At 40.7% G+C, this 17,139-nt stretch overlaps 1 protein-coding gene across 6 annotated transcripts in view; it reads left to right on the forward strand.

Annotated features, from left to right (window-relative positions):
• The window catches only part of FTCDNL1 (formiminotransferase cyclodeaminase N-terminal like), a 107,495-nt gene extending 90,635 nt beyond the window's left edge, over positions 1-16,860 (forward strand). For all 6 annotated transcript variants that reach the window (XM_056533587.1, XM_056533586.1, XM_056533585.1 and 3 more), the window contains 2 exons: positions 7,867-8,055; positions 16,389-16,860. In XM_056533587.1, coding sequence (XP_056389562.1) covers positions 7,867-8,055; positions 16,389-16,825 — 626 coding nt within the window. In that variant the 3' untranslated portion in view covers positions 16,826-16,860. The remainder of the gene's footprint in view (positions 1-7,866; positions 8,056-16,388) is intronic.
• The last annotated feature ends 279 nt before the right edge of the window (positions 16,861-17,139 follow it).

Here is a 17,139-nt window from a genome sequence, read left to right on the forward strand (position 1 = left end):
GTTCTGTGTTAATTGTTAATGTTTATTTATGTGTACACTGGTATATTGCTCTCTATGGTTATATTGTCATTCCTCTTCTCTGTTCTCCTCCATATTGACATGAATGTATATGATGGACTCTGTATGTCTTAAAGGGGTTATGCAGTTATGTGGATAGAGGACAAGACCACTGGGACCCCTCGTGATTTCCAGAAAGAAGCCAGACTCTTTCCGCTGAGCACTCCAGCATTCACCTTGTGGTTCACTCGGCTGGTCATTGGCTAAGCAGCCCGTCACTACGGGAAGCGTTTGTCTTGGAAGATGGGGATCAAGTAGAGTCTGGGCTTGTTCTGGAGATCGTGGGGGGTCCCAGTTAATTCAGTTAAATGTATTATCAGCTAATTTTCCCACAGTGTCTGAATGCTGATGCGTCTGCTGCAATCTGACATAATCTGCAACAAGCAAATATCAGTGTTTTTAATGGTTGATCACAATGTGCTCCTTCACAGTTAACTGTTAAAGTACATTTTGACATTCATATTTAAATGGACACTGTCAGATCCCAAAAACTTTTTTATATGCTGTTACTTATAAAAAGTAGACATTTAGTAATATGGTTGTTTACATTTTTTTTTTTTATATTTAATAAAGAAAGCAGCTCCTGAAAATCCCACGACTGGAATACTAATCAGTCCTGCAGTAGCTTGTCCATGAGTCATGGACAAGAGATGACTTATGGACAAGGCTGCATGAGCAGACACACCAATCACCTCTCATCATCACATGGGAGGTATTTTATAATAAATATAGGTTATAGAGGCATAAAAAATGTGATGTACATGTTCAGGATTAGGTACCGAGTAATATATTCATTTTTTTTTTCTTTTGGGATCTGACAGGTACAGTTTAAATAAATATCAATGTCCTTGCCCCCTTGAGGTACTTTCAGCACTTGTTATTGTAACATCTGGCAAACACTACTAAGCATTATTTCTATAAAGTCTTTTTCTCAGACCTAAATAATAGCATTGTCCACACTTTAGAAACACAGGAAAGACATGCCAAAAGTGATTACACTACAACGTAAAATCTGTATGCAGCATGTAGCCACAAGATGTCAGTGTTAGATCTCTGCTAGACTCTGCTTTGTATACATTTAGCCATGAATATCAGAGAAGCAATTACATACAGAATTAAGCCAGACATAACACAAGGCCAAGTGCATTAATCAGCACTAGTAGTTAGTACTTACTAGCTCTAAATGCCCAGCATAAAGCCAGAACTCAGCTAGTCTAATAAATGTAAGCTGCTCTATAATAGTCCAAAGTAATTAAAATCTTTAAAATGTATATTAATTAACTTCCAATATTGAAAAATAAGGATACGAGAGTATTTTTTAAGTTTAAATGTTGCTACTTTTTTCCCTCAATTCCATGTGCAGCAGCATCACAGGCCATTGTATTGGGCAAGTTGTGTGCATATATTACTTCCTGTGCCACCATATGATGCCTTTCTGTGATGCCATAATCTCCTCTAGAAGCAATGCTTCTTAGGGAAAATGTCTCCATGATACAGTATCTGAGGGAGCATGACCTAAATCTGTAGCAGTTATTGATGTGACACAGTGGAGGAAATTGTTTCCATGTATGTAGGACCCCCTGTAAGAAGTTTGCCCCCTGTATGTAGGACCCCCCTGTAGGTTATTTGCCCCCTATATTGACTCCCGTTGGTAGTTTTCCCCTGAATGTAGGTAGTTTGTCTCCTGTAGATAGGACCCCTTCCTTACATACACTGTTCGTTACATTCAATATTGTCATATTGTCTTACATAATCCCATCATAAGCTGATACACTTGAATAAAGAAAGTGAGGCACTTATATACTGCTCCTTATCTGCTGTTCCATTTTGTGGATAAATGGACTCTTCCCCCCATTCTCTTTTGCCCGTGTGCTGGCTGGATGGCTTCCCCATTTACAATATGGCATCCTATAGAGAAGCACGGGCTGATATACATCACTCTGCCTCCTCCACTGTGCCTGTGTTCCTTGCTTCAGAGCATTGTAACACTATGGAAGCAACAGATGAATGTGTATCATCACATGCTCCTCTATAGGACGCCATCTTATGTCCAGCCAGCACACTGGCACAACAGGGTGGGGGGGGGGGGGCAAATCTAAATTTTTACAGAGAATGAGGGCAGCAGACAAGGTGCAGTATATAACTAAGTACGGTACCTTTGGCTCTGCGGCACACCTATGGTGAAAAATTCTGGTCTAGTCTATGGCTCAGATTTACCAATCACAGATCAGCTTTCATATCTTATCGAGCTCTGGGAAAATTAAAGTTGAGCTTTGATTGGTTGCTATAGGTAAAACAGTTTTGGTTTCAGAAAGATTGATATATCTGGGCCTATACCAACTATTAGTTTATTTACTCCATGTAAAGGTTATGTGCCAAAATTTTGGAGCTTTACTTTTACATATGGATTACATTTGAGACCACACCCCCTTTCAGCCAAATACCACATCTCTTCCTGTTGACAAGCGAGCAACATTTCCTCTTCTTTTTGGTGCACACAGCATAATAAATATGTTCCAATTGCTGTGCTCCACAATTTTGGCACATGTGAAGCCAAAATTCTGACACATTCAGCATATTAAGAGTAAACCAATATGTGTTACAACAGTTTACAAAAAAGGTGTTGAGAAAGAAGATGTAGCTCAGTAGATTTGTAAGATTTGGGTTTTATAAAACAGGCATTAGTTTCCCACAAAGCTATTAAATCTCTTGACTATATCCTTGAATAAATGTGCTTTAATCTTCAGTCGAGCCATTGCATTTAATTTATTTAATTAACTTTTAAGAAATTTCCTGTAATTTAGTGTTCTGTTTCCTAAGAAAATGGAACATATTCATTTTCTTGTTTTCAGACACAACATTCATTTCAATTGTATTCCATTTATCAGTACACAGTGTACAACACACGAGTATCAACAAATGGAGAATGCTTTTTTCTATCATTATAATATCAATCATAATCTCGTTCTTAGGAGCATATACATTAGTGCTGCATTACGGCTGCACAATATATCGCAATAGCAATTGAATTGCAATAATTGTGGATTGCGATATAGCAGTTTTGCCCGCAGCACAGGAGCCAACAATGAGGTGAAACATGGGAGCGTCCCACTGTTTCTCCTCCCAGCAGGGAGGAGGTGACTTAACCCCTCCCTGCTGGAGCTCACTTCCTATTGGCTAATGCCAGATATTACCGATCATGGTGATGTCCGGCATTAAAGGGGTATTCCAGGCAAAACCTTTTTTTATATATATATATCAACTGGCTCCGGAAAGTTAAACAGATTTGTAAATTAGGGACAATGTAGAGAAAACCGCACTCACCCGATCAACGTGCACAGATTCTTTATTCCGTTGAACATCAACATAGAACACAGGAGGACTTATGGTCGGCAGGAACGCCAGGGAACAGGAGGTGTTGTTACAGCTGTTTCACGGGAACACAGCCCGCTTCGTCAGACTACACCCTCTGATGACGCGTCGCAGGTTAAATACACACCCACGATTACGTCAGCAGAAGGGTGTTACACACAGGTAAGTGATTTAAAATCTTACAAAAGTAGAAAAATCTTTAAAATCAATACCCTCTACAAAAATCTATGACATATATGGACTTCTATTTATAAAAATACACTGAAATCTAGCTTATCATTAAGTCCAAGATTACCTTGGGCATCCGTGCGCAGGATGAACTCCGCCTCCGTACGCAGTAGTAGCTTTTTCCTATCAATCCCTTCTTTGGGCATTATTCTCTTTATCCCAAAGAATTTAAATGCGGCTGGGTCATTATTATGAGTGGTTTTTAGATGTTCCAAGACCCGAGGGCACCCTTTTCCTGAACGAACTGAATAAAGGTGTTCTCTAAATCTGATGTTTAGCGATCTTGTGGTGCTACCTATATAGTAGCGGCCACAGTCGCAAAACATACAGTAGATAATATAATTCATTTTACAATTGATGAATTCCCTCACTTTGATTTGTACACCTCCAATGGGGAAAATTTTACCTACTTTGGGTTTAGGGCACCATTTGCAGTTCCCACAGCGGAAATTACCGCATATTGTGGGGCCGCTTAGCCAGCTCGAGTTCTCCTTACTGGAGTATTTATTGCTAGTTAGGATGTCACCTAGATTTGTAACTCTTTTGTAGGAGATGAGGGATTTATTATCAAATTGTGCAGATAAAATAGGGTCACTCTGGATTAAGTACCAATGCTTGTGAATACTTTGCTTTATCTTCTCAGACATCGGGCTGTGTGTGAATGTAAAGCAAAATCTTCTATTATTGTTTTTCAATTTATGCTGTTTTTTTTTAGAGTTTTTTAAACCACTATTTTGTAGAAGGGAATTTCTGTCTTGTCTATTGGCCCTATTGTAAGCTGTCTGTAGAATTGGAGGTGGATAACCTCTTTCTAGTAGTCGTGCAGTAAGTTCTTTAGCTTGCTTTTCAAAGCTACTCTGGGTATCGTTTATTCTCCGCAAGCGAAGAAATTGCCCATAGGGGATGGCGGTTTTGACGTGACCCGGGTGGTAACTCCTATAGTGTAGGAGAGAATTACCCGCCGTCGGTTTCCGGTAACCCTCTGTGCGCAATTTATTTTCACTAATTCTTACCAAAACGTCTAAGAACTCTATTTCTTCTTTGCTTGACTTGCTAGTGAAGCTGAGAAACATATTGTTATTAGTGTTAAGCCATGTAATAAAATTTGTGAACTCTGTTCCCGTACCTGTCCAGGTTATTAGGACGTCGTCCACAAATCTTACATAACTGGCAATCATCTTTCTGAAAGGATTAATTTCTGAAAAAATCCATCTCTTTTCCAAAAAGGCTACATAGATGTTTGCCAGGGTACATGCCACCGGTGTGCCCATGGCAACACCGCTTTTTTGTGAGTACCATGTGTTATTGAATTGAAACACATTATTGGTAAGGATGAGATGTAAGGCTTCACAAATAAATGTGATGTAAGAATCACTTTTATCCGAGGACACCAACAATTCCCTCACACATTGAATTGCTATATTTTGATCGATGTTAGTGTACAAACTTTCGATATCAATGGCTCCCAGCAAATAGTTGGGCTGCCACTGTATGTCTTTCAGAGTTTCGAGGAAATGGTTGGTGTCCTTGACCATATGTGGGATTTCTTTCAAGATGGGGTGTAAGATCCAGTCTATGTATTTGGAAAGGGGTTCCATTAGAGACCCCACCCCGGAGACGATAGGTCTCCCGGGTGGGGTCTCCAATGTTTTGTGTATTTTTGGTAGAAAGTACCACCCTGGATATGTTGGTGTAGTGGGGAACAATTTTGTGGCAGTGGAGTTTGAAACTGTCCCCGTCTCTACAGCCCTTCGTAAGAAGGACTGCAGGCGTGAGGAGAGCTTAGGTATAGGGTTGATTTCTAGGACCTCGTAGTTATTTTTATTCGACAATTGGCGATTGGCTTCGGATAAATAATAACTTTCTCTCATCAACACAATATTCCCCCCTTTGTCAGATTTTTTGATAATAATACCTTTTTGTGATTGAATCCATTTTAGTGCTTCTTTTTCTTTTAAAGTAAGATTGGGGCTGTCTTGTGGGTACATGAGTGCTTTTATATCCTCCATGACTTTATGTTGGAACATATCTAGGTTATTACCTGGTGCTATGGGGGGGTTATAGGTCGATTTTATCCCACCAGAGAAAAAGCCATGTTCCGGCGGATTGCTGGTCATAGCTTCGCCTTTGGGGGTTTCTCCTATATTACTCCTATCCACCCGGGTCACGTCAAAACCGCCATCCCCTATGGGCAATTTCTTCGCTTGCGGAGAATAAACGATACCCAGAGTAGCTTTGAAAAGCAAGCTAAAGAACTTACTGCACGACTACTAGAAAGAGGTTATCCACCTCCAATTCTACAGACAGCTTACAATAGGGCCAATAGACAAGACAGAAATTCCCTTCTACAAAATAGTGGTTTAAAAAACTCTAAAAAAAAACAGCATAAATTGAAAAACAATAATAGAAGATTTTGCTTTACATTCACACACAGCCCGATGTCTGAGAAGATAAAGCAAAGTATTCACAAGCATTGGTACTTAATCCAGAGTGACCCTATTTTATCTGCACAATTTGATAATAAACCCCTCATCTCCTACAAAAGAGTTACAAATCTAGGTGACATCCTAACTAGCAGTAAATACTCCAGTAAGGAGAACTCGAGCTGGCTAAGCGGCCCCACAATATGCGGTAATTTCCGCTGTGGGAACTGCAAATGGTGCCCTAAACTCAAAGTAGGTAAAATTTTCACCATTGGAGGTGTACAAATCAAAGTGAGGGAATTCATCAATTGTAAAATGAATTATATTATCTACTGTATGTTTTGCGACTGTGGCCGCTACTATATAGGTAGCACCACAAGATCGCTAAACATCAGATTTAGAGAACACCTTTATTCAGTTCGTTCAGGAAAAGGGTGCCCTCGGGTCTTGGAACATCTAAAAACCACTCATAATAATGACCCAGCCGCATTTAAATTCTTTGGGATAAAGAGAATAATGCCCAAAGAAGGGATTGATAGGAAAAAGCTACTACTGCGTACGGAGGCGGAGTTCATCCTGCGCAAGGATGCCCAAGGTAATCTTGGACTTAATGATAAGCTAGATTTCAGTGTATTTTTATAAATAGAAGTCCATATATGTCATAGATTTTTGTAGAGGGTATTGATTTTAAAGATTTTTCTACTTTTGTAAGATTTTAAATCACTTACCTGTGTGTAACACCCTTCTGCTGACGTAATCGTGGGTGTGTATTTAACCTGCGACGCGTCATCAGAGGGTGTAGTCTGACGAAGCGGGCTGTGTTCCTGTGAAACAGCTGTAACAACACCTCCTGTTCCCTGGCGTTCCTGCCGACCATAAGTCCTCCTGTGTTCTATGTTGATGTTCAACGGAATAAAGAATCTGTGCACGTTGATTGGGTGAGTGCGGTTTTCTCTACATTGTCCCGATTGTGTCAAGCGATATGTGCCTTCTCTAACCAGCACCCCGACATAGCACACACCGTTCAGTCTCTACCCATACCTGAGAAAGCGGATACCTATTATCCAGTAAACTGCCTTCACCTGCATAGCAGTGCCGGACTCATACTCTTTCTACCTGCTCTAGATTTGTAAATTACTTCTATTAAAAAATCTTAATCCTTCCAATAGTTATTAGCTTCTGAAATTTTCTGTCTGACTGCTCAATGATGATGTCACGTCCCGGGAGCGGTGATTGATGGGAGAATATCCCCATAGGAACTGCACAACTCTCAGGACGTGAGTCATCAGAGAGCAGTTAGACAGAAAACAACAACTCAACTTCAGAAGCTAATAACTATTGGAAGGATTAAGATTTTTTTTATAGAAGTCATTTACAAATCTGTTTAACTTTCCGGAGCCAGTTGATATATAAAAAAAAGTTTTGGCTTGGAATACTCCTTTAATCTTTTAGACGCCACAATCAAAGTTGATCTCGGCATCTAAAATCCCCAAAACAAGTGGCAATCAGGACACCTGCAGCAAAATTGTGGGGTACCAATCAGCTGAGAGGATGGACAGAGGGTCCCTACCTGATCGGCGCTCCAATAATGCAGGCAGCCTATAGTAATGGTGCGCCGATAACACTGACCAATGTTGTGCTATGGCATAGCATTGATCAGTGTCTGCAATCTAAAGATTGCATCTATAAGTCCCTTATGGCAGTTAATTCCTAAGAGTGTGTCTCTACAACTCCCAGCATGCCCAGACAGCCTTCACAAACTAACTTATAATGATCTTCATTTTAGGTATTGCTGAGGAGCTGGTCACACAAGTTCCTGGGTGCAGTATGTTTCTTTTTGGATATGCTGACATAGCAGAGATGAGAAGTTTAGCAGATAAAAGGAGATCTCTGGGTTGGTTTAGAAAAAACTGTAATGTGGATGAAATTAAAGCTGATGTTGGAATGAAACCCTGTGGAAAATATGGAATAACAGGTTAGTATAGAGCGGAATAAAATTTTTGATGTGTCAAATGTTTTGATTGAGCAGGGTCTGAGTCCTGAGACCCCCACTGGTCACTAGAATGAATGGGGAGAATTGCTTTGTGCTTTCTCTCCCTGTCATTTCCTCATTTCAGGAAATAGATTCTATGGAAAGTCTGGATCCCTTCTCTTGCATGGAGGAGATTGCAGGAAGAGAAAGCGCTCAGGTGAGAAGGTTTCAAATATTGTTACTAGTCACAACGCCAGGTAGGGGTACTCTTTATCGACATTTGTCTGTAAATTTACCCTTTACGGACATTTTTCTATATTTGTAGGCTTCTGCTTATGAGCCGAGCAGTTTGTGTTTTTTCATATGTGCAAATGAGCTTAGGTGCACACAGGGTGGGGCCGATTACTTTGAAGTGTCCAGCCTTTCCTTCACATATCACTCCTTTCTTCCTCCTGAATATGATTAGCAGCCTCTGCAATGTGCACTATATGGAACAGAAATCCTTGGCACTTAAAGAGTACTTGTCATGAGATGTATACATCCTTCCAGTTGACTCACCCGATCATGATAAACCACCCCTGCCTTTATTTTTATTATTTTTTCTACCTTGATATTGTTCTGTATCTTCTGCTTAATCTCAGGGAGCTCCACAGACTGGGAAAGGGTGTTCCCTGGCAGGCATGACATCATCTGAAGGCTTGCTGGGGAGAACTTCCTCCCTCACTCTGCTACACACAGCCAAGAACAGTTTGTTGTAAGATGGGCTGTGATTGGCTGAGGCTGCACACACAACCCTCAGCTTTCAGCACTGAACTCTACAGTTTATCAGCTCTGCCTAACACCTGCAAAAGGGAGCTGAAATATTCAGCACAATATTCAGAACAGTCTAGCTCAGCTCAAAGGAAAGGGGAGCTGAAATATTCAGCTCTACAGACTCTATAAACTGTGCTGAGCTGAGGTCCCACTTGCTTCTCCTGACTTTTGTCTCTGTCAGGCTGCAGCATGAGACAGTCTGCAAGTAGGTGTGCAGGCAGGACCAGAAGGAGGACCCCTGGTGGCCAAACCTTTAGGGGTTAATTTAACACATACAATTACACATTTTTATTAAGAAATATATTAGAAAGGTAATTCAAAAAGGCTCATCTATAATAAATACATTTTTATTACTAATGACAGGTACCATTTAAGGCTATCAGCCCTGTCCTGTAAGCCATCGCTGTTCATTTGCATACATGAAAAAACACAAATTAGTCCGCACACAGGCATAAGTTATGTCAGTAAAAGTGTTTCTATCTGAAACTGTGATTAGTTATGCCATGTGAAACCATCCTACATATTCCATTTAATGGCTATGGGCACCTTTGCACTGATTTTTTTTTTTTTTAACTGTTTTTCCCTTAATGCAAAATAAAGCATCTTTATGAAAAGTCTTCATTAGAAATGTCCTATTGTGTCTGAGATAGCAGCAGGTAGGGGAAATTAATAAGAAGAGAGTTACACACCATTATGAGTGGGAGGGGGGAAGGGGGGGGGGGGGACAGGTACCAAGCTCACACAGGCTGTAGAGAGAGAGGATAACAGAGCAAGTGGAGAACCTTATGGGTTTTATAGAAGTATAACAAGATATTAGAGCTTATGCAGCAACCTGCAAAAACAAAAATAATAAAAATGTTTGTTTTTTTGCAGCAAAAGAAAGTACAACACAGGCATAAAAAAAATGCAGATTTTAGACCCACTGCAGGCAATTTTCTGCTGCATATTTTGCAGTGTTTGACACTACCATTATGTGTTGTCATAGAAGCATTACCAGGGAAAAATATGGCACCACACACAGGCACATGGTCAGCAATACAAGTCTACACTGCTAAATTATAGTATGTATATCAACTGGCTCCAGAAAGTTAAACAGATTTGTAAATTACTTCTATTAAAATATCTTAATCCTTCCAATAATTGATTAGAGAACAACAAAAGTAGATAATAATTTGTGTTCGGAGTGTGCATAAAATATAACTTTTATTCGGGTTAATGTTAAAAAGAAAACCACCAAAATATATTCTGTGCATGTGACCAACACCTAGATATAAAAATTAACCCTAGACGCCAGAGAGCCTTGTGTTGCTGTAATATGAATAGAGCTCTACCTGCGTAGCAGATAAACAGATTGTTATCGACAGGGTTGCTATAGGTAATACCAACAGATCCACAAAAAATGACCACCGATGCGTTTCTACCATCCATAATCAGTGGATGGCGTCATCAGGGAGGTATAAAATGCAGTAGATAGTTCCTATATATAGCTATCCTAGTCACCAATTAGCCACCTGTTCAGAATAACCTGTAAGTAAAGTATACAGAAGTTGCCCATGTCCTGTAAAGAAAAATGGGGTATGACATCCAGGCGTGGCTAACATATAATTTCTTTGGTGCTAGGATTTTGGCCGCTGGTCTGCGGTTCCCGGGTGGAGGAGGCGGGCGCGACAACCTGCTGTAGCGCAGGGAGCTAAACACACAGCTCTGTTCGCTGAACAGTTCGCACACCATAGCGAACAGAGCTGCGTGTTTAGCTCCCTGCGCTACAGCAGGTTGTCGCGCCCGCCTCCTCCACCCGGGAACCGCAGACCAGCGGCCAAAATCCTAGCACCAAAGAAATTATATGTTAGCCACGCCTGGATGTCATACCCCATTTTTCTTTACAGGACATGGGCAACTTCTGTATACTTTACCTACAGGTTATTCTGAACAGGTGGCGAATTGGTGACTAGGATAGCTATATATAGGAACTATCTACTGCATTTTATACCTCCCTGATGACGCCATCCACTGATTCGTCGGTGGTCATTTTTTGTGGATCTGTTGGTATTACCTATAGCAGCCCTGTCGATAACAATCTGTTTATCTGCTACTCAGGTAGAGCTCTATTCATATTACAGCAACACAAGGCTCTCTGGCATCTAGGGTTAATTTTTACATTTAGGTGTTGGCCACATGCACAGAATATATTTTGGTGGTTTTCTTTTTAACATTAACCCGAATAAAAGTTATATTTTAGGCACACTCTGAACACAAATTATTATCTACTTTTGTTGTTCTCTAATCATATTTATGCTGAGTGATCTATTTACCCAATAGTGGTTCTTGACGTAGAACCTAACAAATATAAGCCCTATTATATCCTTTCAATAATTATCAGCTTCTGAAGTTGAGTTATTGTTTTCTGTCTGGCAACAGTGCTCTCTGCTGACATCTCTGCTTGTCTCGGGAACTGCACAGAGTAGAAGAGATTTGCTATGGGGATTTGCTTCTAAACTGAGCGGTTCCCGAGACACGTGTCATCAGAGAGCACTTAGACAGAAAAGAACAACTCAACTTCATCAGCTCATAAGTACTGAAAGGATTAAGATTTTTTAATACAAGTAATTTACAAATCTGTTTAACTTTCTGGAGCCAGTTGATATATAAAAAAGTTTTTTTCCTGGATAACCCCTTTAATGTAAAAGTGAAGCCAAGTATCTATACTGTATATACATCTCCCTGCTCTCCATCACTGGGACATAAATAAAGGAAGTATAAGCTATATTCCTAATATAGTTTATAAAGGCCCTCAGATCTGTCGCGTAGAGCAACCCTCTGGGCAGGAATGGGTTAAGCACTTAGACAAATAATGATTAGCTCTGGATGCTTGAAACCTTTTTGTTTACAGATGCTTTTACAGAAACAACCCCAATATGGGCCATTCTGCTATTAACATCCATGTTGAGGATGTTTGTGGTGCAGATTATTATTGGAGTCATATACACAGAATCAGAGGAAGACAAAACAAAGATGAAGAACACAACCAGAAACAGAAGGCTGGATGTGGAGCCTGGAGACATATAAATAAGCTGTTTTTATTGTCCCCTCATAACAAAATCTCCCACTATCAAAATCAATTTTACATCAGGGGTAAATAATTAAAAGAATAAGCAACTTTTTATCCACGGAAGATGATGAGATTAGCTCCACATGCCGGATCATTTTCTGGGCCACCTCACAGGAAGGATATGAGTTTATTTACAGTCGGGAGGGGGGACAAGTTGCTTTTGACTAGCATTGGGTGAAAGGATTAGGACACGCCAGGGACAAGTCAGATTAAAGAGTCAGATTTTGGAACATTTTAACATGTCTATTGTTTGTTTTATTAGCAACAAAGCAAATGATATTACAAAGGAGGCAACCAAAAGTCCTTGTTTTGGAATTTTGACAAAATCTATAAACCCATTGGGGGGGGGGGGGTTAAGCTTATTGCTTATGTTTTGTGGTACATTTAGTAGAACTTCCTTTGTCTTTAGGTTTTTAGATACATTTATAAAGCACGTTTTTTTTGTGACTTTTCACCATGCTATCATTTTTTATTTTTGGCCTAAAAAGAGGGCCTGGTTTTAGTGTTGTGGGTTTTCAGACATTTATTATATGCAACTTTTTACACATTTTGCTAAATATTTGTGCCATGCCATGCAGTGGGTGATGGAAAATCTACATGACAAAAAAAAGTGCATTAAAAAATAAAAATGTTCAACTTCATTATGTATTGCACATGAATGTGATAAATGTTCCACAGCTGAAACCGGTATGGCTGCTTTCACACTATGAATTTCACCCGTTAATAAACAAATAATTATTAACGCCCGTTAAACAACCCCATTCAAGTCAATGGGTTTTTTCATTTACCCGTTATCACCTGTTATAGCCCGTCATGACTAACGGACATGCACTAACAGACAATGGGACATGCACTAATTTTTAGCCCGTCACAAGAAACGGGTAAATTAACGGACGTTATTTTTAACATTGAAGTCCATGGCCGAGGGACGTTAGTAAATACACCCGTTAATGCCTGTTATTATAACGGACGTTATTTTTACTTAGCATGCTCAGAAGTGGTGACATCAGCAGACTCCTGCAGTGCTGAGGGACTAGTACTATGCCCATCATGGAACAGACTTGTTTCCATGATAGGAGTAGTAATTCCCCGCTGCAGGAGTCTGCCGGTGGCTGGGGAGGTTACATTAGTGTTTGTACTACTACCCCCATCTTGGAACAGACTCTGTTCCATGATGGGGGTTGTAACACAGGAGCTGAGGGATTGATCACACCGGGTCTCACTTCTGACACCCGATGCGATCAGAAGTTATTAAGCAAGGGAGCGGGCAGCATGCTCCACAACCATGCGATCATGATGTATTTTTTACCTTCATTTTTTAATTCCCCGCTGGGAGCCCTGAATGGCTAGTACTGAGGAGCCAATCAGGGCTCTCATCAGGGTTTTTAAAATGAACATTGTGAGGGGACATATGTATATTAACCCCTTAAGGACCAAGGGCTTTTCCGTTTTTGCACTTTCGTTTTTTCCTCCTTACCTTTAAAAAATCATAACCTTTTCAATTTTGCACCTAAAAATCCATATGATGGCTTATTTTTTGCACCACCAATTCTACTTTGTAATGACATCAGTCATTTTATCCAAAAATCTACGGCGAAACGGAAAAAAAAATCATTGTGAGACAAAATTGAAAAGAAAATGCCATTTTGTAAATTTTGGGGGCTTCCGTTTCTAGGCAGTAAATTTTTCGGTAAAAATGACACCTTATCTTTATTCTGTAGGTTCATACGATTAAAATGGTACCCTACTTATATCGGTTTGATTTTGTCGTACTTCTGAAAAAAAATCATAACTACATGCAGAAAAATGTATACGTTTAAAATTGTCATCTTCTTATTTTCTTTTTATTTTACTGCGTATGGGTCAGTATGAGGGCTCATTTCTTGCACCGTGTTCTGAAGTTTTTAGTGGTACTCTTTTTGTATTGATCGCACTTGTTGATCACTTTTTATTAATTTTTTCATGATATAAAAAGTGACCAAAAATACACTATTTTGGACTTTGGAATTTTTTTGCGCGTACGCTATTGACCGTGCGGTTTAATTAATGATATGTTTTTATAATTCGGACATTTCCACACGCGGCGATACCACATATGTTTATTTTTATGTCCATTGTTTTTTTTTTTTTAAATGGGAAAAGGGGGATGATTCAAACTTTTAATAGGGAAGGGGTTAAATGATCTTTATTCACTTTTTTCCCCCACTTTTTTTTGCAGTGTTATAGCTCCCATAGGGACCTATAACACTGAACACACTGATCTTTTACATTGATCACTGGTTTCTCATAGGAAACCAGTGATCAATGATTCTGCCGCTTGACTGCTCATGCCTGGATCTCAGGCACTGAGCAGTCATTCGGCGATCGGACACCAGGAGGCAAGGTAGGAGACCCTCCTCGTGTCCTGCAGCTGTTCGGGATGCCGCAATTTCGCCGCGACGATCCCGAACAGTTCCCTGAGCTAACCATCATGGTTTCACTTTAGATGCAGCGTTCAACTTTGAATGCCGCTTCTAAAGGGTTAATAGCGCGCGGCACCGCGATCACTGCCGCGCGCTATTAGCCACAGGTCCCGGCCCGCTATGTTGTTAGAGGCCGGGCCCGACCCGCTATGAAAGGGTTATAGAAAGGGAAAGGACTCAGGATTTATAATATGCCTCCCGCCGACGCATTAATAAAAATATGACCCCCGCCAGCGCATTAATAAAAATATGACCCCCAACAGCGCATTTATATGTATATATCCCAACCCCGCATTTGTCTGAATTGTCCATTGCAGCGCTATATGTGAATGGTATATCTATCAGAACGCATCCAGCAGCCGCCGGCCAGATGATCCTGATAGATATACTATTCATTCATAGCGCTGGCGGCTGCATATGTATATTGATGTGCTGGGGGGGCAGACATATACCGTTATCTGCCCCCCACAGTGCTTCTATATACAAATGCAGCCGCCGCACCATGAATGAATAGTAGATCTGTCAGCATCATCTGGCCGGGCGGCTGCTGGATGCGCTGCTGACAGATATACCATTCACATATAGTGCTGCAATGGAAAATTAAGACAAATGCACCGGCGGCGGGCACATTATGCGCTGGCGGGGGTATAGATGTATACATATAAATGCTCTGGCGGGGGTCATATTTTTATTAATGTGCTGGCGGGGGTCATATTTTTATTAATGCGCTGGGGGGCTAGATAGATAGCGCTCTATGCCCCGCCACAACACTTTTAATATACATATGTCCCCTCACATTGTCTATTTTAAAAACCCCGCTGGGATCCCCGAATGGCTCCTCAGTACCAGCCATTCAGGGCTCCCAGTGGGGAATTTTAAAATGAAAGTAAAAAATACATTGTGTACATCACAGGGTTTCTGTAGCATGCCGCCCGCTCCCCTGCTTAATAACTTCTGATCGCATCGGGTGTCAGAAGTGAGACCCGGTGCAATCAATCCCTCAGCCACTGTACTACAACCCCCATCATGGAACAGACTCTGTTCCATGATGGGAGTAGTAGTACAAGCACTAATGTAACCTCCACGGTCACCAGCAGACTCCCGCAGCCGGGGAACTACTACTCCCATCATGGAAACAAATCTTTTCCATGATCAGAGTAGTAGTAGTCCTGGCTGTGGGAGTCTGAAGGCAGAGGTGTTAAAACGTCCGTACATGACCGATGTTATCAACCGTTAGCATCCGTTAATTCACCCGTTATTAAACGTCCGTAAAAAATACATTATAACGGCCGTTTATTAACGGGTGAACTTTATAGTGTGAAAGCAACCTATAAGGGAGAATGTGATGTGAAAGTTTTGCAATAATAAAATTCCCATTGATTCTGAGTCTGAAGTTAAAGCAGCTCTGTGTTTCCCTTCTAGCATAGTGGTATTACTGGTTAGCCACTATATCAGATATTACAGTATTACACACTAAAAACATTAGGAGTCCGGGCCTTGCTGTATCCCCTTTAATCCCAGGATCAGTGGGCATCCCAATAGTCACCCCCCCAACTGATCAATAAGTGAGGGAATATCCTAATGATATACTATATTTTTTTATAATAGGAATAATACCCCCACAAATGTAATTATGATGGAAGTACACAATCTTTATAGCAATAGGGTGGGCCCTGGGAATCAGTTACTTCTGTGAAGCTAAGATATGTGAGTCTGAATGCCTCTCACTTGTTTTAGTTCCTTTCACATCCTGTCCAAGTAGCCTCCCACCCTAGATAACATCTAACCCTCACGTAGTAAAATGAGCCGTTTATGCCCAATAGTGCAAAGGGGTAGATACTAGGTTTCTGAGTTGGTTGTAAAGTAATAAAAAGTCCATGTGAAAAATACCAAGTCATACAATTTAACGAAAAACACAATACTGTGTAAGCTTAATGTTCTTATTGTTATAGGTGTTGGTGCCAGCCCTTATGTGATGAACTGCAACATCACTCTTGACACACAGGACTTGACCTCAGGAAAAGCAATAGCAACTGCCATTCGTGAACGAACAGGAGGGCTAAAAGGAGTGCAAGCAATGGCCTTCCCGAATAAGGGTCAGGTAGAAATAGCTTGTAATGTTGAGAGCTTCAGAGACATTCCAGAGAACATCTCTGCAGCCGATGTAGATAAATATGTCTCATACCATATCTGTGGAGATACCTTTTCTTATATATCCCTTCATCACATTGAAGCTAAAGTTCAAAACCTGGCAGCTTGTAAAGGCATCAAGACAACGGGAACTGCTCTTGTTGGGTTTACACCCCAGGAGTGCAGAGTCACAGCAGAATATGCCATATCACATGGAATAGGTGAATTCTGGAAAAGAAGACAAGGAGTTTTCATGTAAGAAAAAGTTTAGTAATAAAGTTTGGCATACAGCTTTTCCAGGAGTCTGAGCCTTTTAATATCCTTTGTATTTTATTAAGTTTAAAGGGAACCAATCATCAGATTTTACCCTATCTAACGCTTGGCAAAGCATTATATAGGGTAAAATCTTTATCCTCGACATCCCCTTTTGCCCCCAGGGAGGGTGAAGATATGAAAATTTAAATTAGTCACCGCCGCGGCAGTAAGTAGTCCCCTGGGCGGAAAGCTCCACTCACCTACTCCTGTTCTTTGGCCGTCAGCAACGCCCCCTCCGCTTGATTGACGGGCCGCATC

The sequence above is a fragment of the Hyla sarda genome, chromosome 8, assembly GCF_029499605.1.
Source record: "Hyla sarda isolate aHylSar1 chromosome 8, aHylSar1.hap1, whole genome shotgun sequence".
In the NCBI taxonomy this organism is placed as follows: domain Eukaryota; kingdom Metazoa; phylum Chordata; class Amphibia; order Anura; family Hylidae; genus Hyla; species Hyla sarda.